General features: G+C 32.0%; 1 protein-coding gene across 1 annotated transcript; it reads right to left on the bottom strand.

The window, feature by feature from the left end:
* Window positions 1-1,992: 1,992 nt before the first annotated feature.
* Window positions 1,993-3,256, bottom strand: LOC140921106 (uncharacterized mitochondrial protein AtMg00820-like). The gene is made up of 2 exons (XM_073370967.1): window positions 2,912-3,256; window positions 1,993-2,076 (listed from the first exon to the last, which is right to left on the bottom strand). Exons 1-2 carry the CDS (start codon window positions 3,254-3,256, stop codon window positions 1,993-1,995), a joined length of 429 nt encoding a protein of 142 aa, XP_073227068.1.
* Between the last annotated feature and the right edge of the window lie 4,686 nt (window positions 3,257-7,942).

Raw genomic sequence — 7,942 nt, 5'->3', positions numbered from 1 at the left:
GATTGGCAAATCGATTGAAAGAAATATTTTGAAATCACAGTGAACCTTCAGCTTGTGGCCAAATCGATTATGTATATTTGTAAATCGATTATGAGACTTAGTAAATTGATTAGGTAATCGATTGGTGTGTTTTTTATTGGAACAAAACACCTGACATCGATTATGAAATCTATTCATATAAGTCTGAACATAATTTACTAAAAAGAGTTTTTTTAAAAGAATCGATTGGCAAATTGATTGGTTTATGTAGTTTCAAGATTCAAGAAAAACAAGACTCACGATAATCGATTGGCAAATTGATTAGACCTGTTTTATAACTTTAATGAATCGATTGGTAAATCGATTGATTAGTTGTTTTTCAGAAACTATATAAACTGTTTTCAATCATTCTCTCATAAACACATGGAAAACATTTTGAATATACTTCAGAACACTGAAGAACTCTTAAGAACATTCTGATATTGCTTTTTCAGATCAAAGCCAAAAAGATTATCCATAATCATTAAGAGAGCTGAAAAAGTATTCTTGAGAGAAAAGAAAATGTTCTCATAAACAATCATTGAACAACCAGATTCGTGTGAGATACATTGATCAAGATTGAAGACACTTTTTGTACTTCTTTTATTTTGTTTGAAATAAATACTTTGTAAAGAAACGACTGCGAAAAATCCAGCTAGAAACTGGTGGCGATCTTCTTAGGTGAGAGGCCTCATCAAGAAGGAGCTTGACTTGATTTTGTGTGAGTCTGCCGAGTGACTGCAAGGATCAAGGGGTTAAGCAATAGGAAAGAGATTGTGTTAGATAGATAGGTTTCGAGGAAACTGGACAATCTGTAAACAAGTCACAATTCTTTCTATTGGAGAAAAAGCTGAAATCCAGTTGGATTGTCAGGACTGGATGTAGGTTGTCTCGTTGACAACTGAACCAGAATAAACCTTGGTGCATTCTATCCCTTATCCTTTTACTTTTAATTGTTAATCTTGTATGCCGCATTATAATTCCGCCGTGTGTATGAATCTGAATAAATCTTGCATCGTATGATTGTATGTTCGATCTTAATTGTATGCTAGACGTATTCGATTTTCTATATTGCTTTAATTTGTTAAAGACTGATATATTCTGATTATTTCGAGGTCATAATAATCAACATAGGATACCATAAGCCAACATTGGTCGTTCCTTTCAAATATTTCATAATTCTCTTCACTGCTACAAGATGCGATTCTTTAGGATCTGCCTGAAATCTTGCACACAAGCAAACACTAAACATAATATCTGGTCGGTTGGCCGTTAGATATAAAAGAGACCCAATCATACCTCGTTATTTTGTTATATCTATTGAAACGTCAGATTCATCTTTATCTATATAGGTTACGGAGCCCATAGGAGTTGCACTTTCTTTACTGTTTTCCATCTTAAACCTTTTTAACAATTCTTTGCCATATTTTGCATGATTTATGAAGATACCATTCTTGAGTTGCTTGATGTGGAGTCCAAGAAAATAATTTAACTTTCCCATCATTGATATTTCAAATTCTCCTTGCATCATTAATGAGATCATGATCGTAGATTTGAACCAATAAAGTGTGATCATTAGTTCTTTTAATGAATAATGTCTTATCAACTTTACCTTTTTCAAATCCCCGTTCACATAAGAAGTTACTTAGCCTATCATACCAAGCTCTTGGAGCTTGTTTCAGTCCGCAAAGACCTTTCTTTAATTTGAAAACATGTGAAGGATTCTTGAAGTCTTCAAAGCCAGGTGGCTATTTGACATATACTTTTGTTGAGACAAAATCTCAATTTAATGTTTTGATGAAAACAAACAAAAAGTTAATTAAGAATTCTAATTATGATTTTAAGTTTTTTGATATTTAACATGTGTTTTTGAGTATGTTAAAACAAGATAGGTATCAAACATCACAAATCATATCAAAAAAGCAGTTTTGGAAAACGAAGATTGATTCTGGAAAACGAAGATTGATCTTAAAGCTATTCAGCTTTATCCAACAGCTTTTTCATGACAGTTGGCCCTATTTCAACGGCCATATGAGCTGTCCCAAGCCTTCTTGAAGTCTATAAATGCAGCTTCAAGATGAAGAACAAAACACAACTCGAAGTACCAAGCAAAGATCAATCATACTCAAGCTTCTCAATATCATTCTTAAAGCTTGCTCTTTTTAATCTTTGTGTTGTGTTAGAATCAATCACAACTGAGTTCTATTTACATAATCTATTTCTCAAACAAGAGTTGAGTAAATACCCAAATTCTAAACATTCTTAAATCCACCAAAGCTTGTTGTTTTTAATCTTTGTGTTGTGTTAGAATCAATCACAACTGAGTTCTATTTACATAATCTATTTCTCAAACAAGAGTTGAGTAAATACCCAAATTCTAAACATTCTTAAATCCACCACTTTGTAACTCAAGGTTATTTTGTTAACATAATCTTGAGTGATTTGTAAAAATCCCTTTCATAATTTGAAAGGTAACTTGCTAAATCCTTTCTGAAATTATAAGGTAAATCTGTGAAAAATCCTTTCTAGGTAGAAAGGTAGAAACCGTGTAAAGATCAAGATTGATCCACGAAAACCAAGAATGATCTTGGTTTGAACACTTAGTGAAAAATCTCACGGTTGTGAGGACTGGACGTAACCCGGATTGGGTGAACCAGGATATATCCTTGTGTGATATCTCTATCTCTATTTATCTTATGCTTTACAATCAGATTTCATTTTGATAAAAATTGATTTTACAATTTTTGTAACAAACCAAGATTGATCTTCAACAGTACCAAGATTGATCTTCAATAGTACCAAGATCGATCTTCGTTACAACCAAGATCAATCTTGAGTTAAACTTTCAATTTTTAAAACAGAAATTCTAAAAAGGGGCAATTATAATTCAAACCCCCTTTCTTATAACTGAACTTGCTACTTCAACTTCTTCATTAATGTAGTCATTGAGAAAAGCACTCTTGAAATCCATTTGAAACAATTCAAAATTCATAGAACAAGCATAAACAAGTAATAATTGAATTGCTTCTAACCTTGCTACTGGAGCAAATGTTTCATCAAAGTCAATCATTTCTTCTTGATTATATCCTTGAGCAACCAACCTTGCCTTGTTTCGAATACCAATTTCGTCTAGTTTATTTTTAAACACCCATTTGATACCAATGATGTGTTTGTTTCCAGGATTAGGGACAAGTTCCCATACTTTGCTTCTTTCAAATTGGTTTAGTTCTTCTTGCATGGCAAGTATCCATTAATCATCTTTAAGTGCATCACCAATCTTGGAGGGTTCTATTTGAGAAACTAAAGCCATATTTAAGCAAACATCTTGGAGTTTGAGTCTTGTTGCCACTCCTTAGTTGATATCACCTATAATATTTTCAATGGGGTGATCTCTATGGGTTCTCCATTCCTTAGGAAGATTATCATTTTGATCTTGCTGCTGATTGCTGACTTCATTCTCTTGATTTTGTTAATCATCTTGATTGTCTTTGCTTGTATCATTACTTATAAAGTCATCATCATAAGAGATAATTTTGTCCTCTTTCAAGAGGTTAGTTTCATCAAATGATACACGCATAGATTCTCCGACTAACAAAGTTCTCTTATTGAAAATTCTAAAAGCTTTATTAGATAATGAGTAACCAATAAAAATACATTCATCGGCTTTTCCATCGAATTTTCCAAGGTTATCCTTACCATTGTTCAACACAAAACACTTGCATCTAAAAATGTGAAAGTGAGAGATATTGGGTTTTCTACCTTTGTAGAGTTCATATGGAGTCTTCTTTAATATTGGACGAATTAGAACTCGGTTGGATACATAACACGCTGTACTTACAACATTTGGACAAAAATATTTTGGTAAACTTGATTCGCTTAACATGGTTCTTGCAAGTTCTACCAATGATCTATTCTTTCTCTCAACAACTCAATTTTGTTGAGGTGTTCTTGGTGCAGAAAAGTTATGGAATATTCCATTTTCTTCCCAAAATTCTACAACATAGGCATTTTGAAATTCTCTACCATGATCACACTTCTTACTGATACTATTTTGGATGCTTGTTCATTTTGGACTAGTTTGACATAATTTTTAAATGCTTTAAAAGCTTCATTTTTATGTGCCAAAAATAAGGTCCAAGTGAACCTTGAGTAATTATCAACAATTACTAGTCCATATTAATTTCCACCAAGACTTTTAGTTCTTGATAGACCAAATAAATCCAAATGAAACCTTAGTTTTCTTACCCTTTTGACAAACATCACATAATTTATCCTTTATAAATTTCATCTTTGACTAACTTGTTTAAATGATCCATATGAATATGTTCAAATCTTTTATGCCATAACCATGCATCATTGTTGTCACTTACCATAAGACATTTCATTTTTAAGGATAAATCATCAAGATTAAGTATAAAAATGTTTTTAAAACGCTTACCAACAAACTGAATTTCATTTGAAACTTTGTTTCGGATAATGCATTCATCTTCGTTGAAAGCAATTTTGTAACCTTTGTCGCAAAGCTGGCTGGTGCTAATCAGATTGTGTTTTAAACCCTCAACATATGAAACATCTTCAATTGAAGGAGAAGAGGTTGTACCAACTTTTCCAATGCCTAGAATTTTTCCCTTGTTGTTATCTCCATAGACCACATAACCTTTTTATTCAAGAGTTAGAGCTGAAAATTTTATTTTGTCACCCGTCATGTGTTTTGAGCATCCACTATCCAAGTACCACATATTTGAGGTACTTTGTTTGCATACCTACAAAATAAAATCATGTTTTGTCAGGTACCCAAAGTATTTTGGATCCTTGAGGATTAGTTCCTTTCTTGACCCACACATAATGTCCATTTCGAACACTAAAGTTTCTAAAATGACAGGCATTAGGTGTATGGCCATTTAGACCACAATAAAAACATGTAGGAGTATATTTACTTTTATATGTATGTATATAAGTTCTCTTTTGAATTATTTTATCTTTAAGATGAGATCACTTTGCATAATTATAACTTTCTCTTTGGATTGGTCACTTGCTTTAACAAAGATAGTTTTATTTATACTTGGTTTATCAAATTTTGAGTAACCATGACCACTTTTGTCATTTGAATATCTTTGCATATTTAAAACGTTTCCAATCCAACTTTTCCTTTATCATATCTTTCAATTACTTTATTTAATTGGACAATTTTGAAAGAAAGAGAATCACACTTATTGCATATAAAATTCTGTTTTAATTTCTCAGAATCCTTTTCCATAATGTCAATTTTCTCTTGAATAGATGAGATTTGTCTCTTTTGAGTTGACACTAATTTAAACAGATTTTTACATTCAATAAGTAGTTCTTTAATTGCATTTTGAGCATTATTATATTCAATAATTAATTCACTAGTAGTCTCATTATGATGAGGAGAGTCTTTGTTACTAACATCTTCTTCTTCATCGGATTGATGTGATGCCATCAAGGCGACATTTGCGCATTCGTCACTTTCCGAATTCGAAAATGAACTGACTTCGTTGTCCTCTCATGCTATATATGCCTTTTTGAATTCTTTCTTTTTGAGAGTATTTTTCTTGATAGTGTTTGGACATTCTTCCTTTATGTGTCCTTGCTTTCCACACTCAAAGCAAGTGAAGTTTTGGTTTGAAGTGGAACCATCATTCTTTCTGAAACTTTTCCTTTTAAAGGTTATGTTTTCATCTTCATCTAAATTCTCATAATTGATTTGTTCCTTTGATTCTGCTTTCAAGGCAATGTTCTTGGTCTACTTTTCTTGACTTTCATTCTTTTCTAACCTTCCAAGTTCAATTTCATGTTCTTGAAGTTTTCAAAAAAGTGCAGAAAGAGACATCTTTGATAAACTTTTCTTTTCAGAAATTGTTGTTACTTTTGGTTGCCAATCCCTTGTTAGTGATCTTAACACTTTGAGGTTTAGTTCATCATTAGTGAAGATTTTCCAAGTGCCAACAAATGGTTGGTCAGGTTCTGTAAGTCCAAAATAGATTCTCCGAGCTGTATTCAAAATAATTTATATTCTTGAGATAATGTGTTGAGTTTGGAACGTTTTACCTCAATAATTCCTTCATGTGTTACTTCAAGTGTATCTAGATTTCTTTAGCCATTTTGCAATGTGACACACGAAAGAATTCATCCATTCCAAGTGCTGATTGTAACATATTTTTGGCCTTCTTATTAAATAACACTTTCCTTTGGTCATCATATGTCCATGAAGCTTTAATTTTTTATTATTCCTTATTGTCGATGTCTGTTTTTGGAACATAGAGACCATTTTCTACTACATCTCAAATATTATCTCCTTGTGCTTCAAGATATCCTTGCATGTGTATCTTCCAAAAGTCATAATATTCTCCAACGAAGCATGGTGGTTTATTGCTACTATCGCCATCTCTAAAAACTGGTTGTGCGGAAGCCATTAATAAGGATCGAGGAGCAAATTACTGGAACCTTCTCTGATGCCAATTGTAAGTTGTAAGAACAAAGGTGCGCCTAAGAGGGGGGGGGGGGTGAATTAGGTGTTTAGAAATTTTCTTGTTTTTAGAGATTTAGTGATCAATTTTTCTGATTTAAGATAATGTATGAACAAGATAAATGGCAAAAAAATAATGAACACAACGATATTATCCTGGTTCCCCTTATGACTAAGGGTACATCCAGTCCTCTTGCACACCACAAGAGATTTTTCCACTATTGTTAGAATATGTACAAATCTCACCATAGGATCTCTGCTACAAACTTCTAACACACTTCCTAAGATAGCACATCACTATCTTAGATTACAATACTTAAAGAAAGTGTACTACGTTCAATAATTTTAATGATCTTTCTAACAAATGTTATTGATTAAAAAATTGCGTATAACAGTTGTACAATGATATTAATCCAATAATATTTCAAGTATACTAGAGAACCTTTCTCAATGATGTGAAAATGTAATGCAAGTACTTGAAATATGAAAAATAACTTTGAGAATATTTCAGAAAATTGTTCAAAGTTGTTCAAGGTTTGGTAGTAGGATTAATTTTTATTAAACTGATGTTATGAGGTATTTATACTCCATAGACATCACTTCAGATCAGTGACCTTCGTTCCTAGAGGTTTGATGAAGAAATGCAATTATCCGGAATCATTTTAGATTTGAAAAATTGCATTGTTTCTAGTTGTATTCGACTACAACTTATGTGTAGTCGAATACACATCCTTTTTAACGTTCAGTTTTATTTGAATTTTGAAGCTTGTATTTGAATACACATTCTTGTATTCGAATACAGATGTTTGAATTTGGCCACTGACTTGGTTTTGTATTCGGCTACACCAAGTTATAGTCGAATACAATTGTGCAATTTTAGCTACTGACTTAGCACTCGTATTCGAATACACTATCTCGTATCCGAATACAAATGTTCAGTTTTATCTACTGACTTAACACTCGTATTCGATTACACCATCTCGTAGTCAAATACAAATGTTTAGCTTTAGCTACTGACTTGTCTGTATTCAGCTACAACATTTTGTATTCGAATACAACATTGTATTTTGCTAAAAATATTATTTTCAAACATTATTTATATATTTTGACACTTTGAAAATGCTTTTGATGCATATGCTAAAATCAAAGGTTCTCATGTGCATTTGAAATATAAGAATATTAGATTGTATCATGTACCTTTACATTATATATATTCCTTCTAATTTGTGTGAGCATGGTTGACTTTGATTTATTTGACTTCTTTTTGAGCTTTATAACTTTGATCACATTCTTTGGTCTTTGTCTTAATCAAAAATATGTATTTTACAAAATAGACCACAGTTATACATCCGCACACCACCACGCCTTGCCTCTATTTTCACCAGAAATGGTATTTTCTCATTCTCTTTATGTTTGCTCTACTGTTCAAAATATTAT

Source organism: Cicer arietinum, chromosome 1 (assembly GCF_000331145.2).
Source record: "Cicer arietinum cultivar CDC Frontier isolate Library 1 chromosome 1, Cicar.CDCFrontier_v2.0, whole genome shotgun sequence".
NCBI lineage: Eukaryota > Viridiplantae > Streptophyta > Magnoliopsida > Fabales > Fabaceae > Cicer > Cicer arietinum.
Note: the sequence above shows the minus strand (reverse complement) of the source record. Positions and strands in the feature narration are given on the sequence as shown.

Bases quoted from the DNA above. Each gene is read 5' to 3' on its own strand.
- LOC140921106 (XM_073370967.1), bottom strand. From the start codon at position 3,256: ATGCAAGAAGAACTAAACCAATTTGAAAGAAGCAAAGTATGGGAACTT. The intron at 2,077-2,911 runs GTTTGAATTATA...CTGCATTTATAG, and splicing joins GTTCAGTTATAAGAAAGGGG to ACTTCAAGAAGGCTTGGGAC.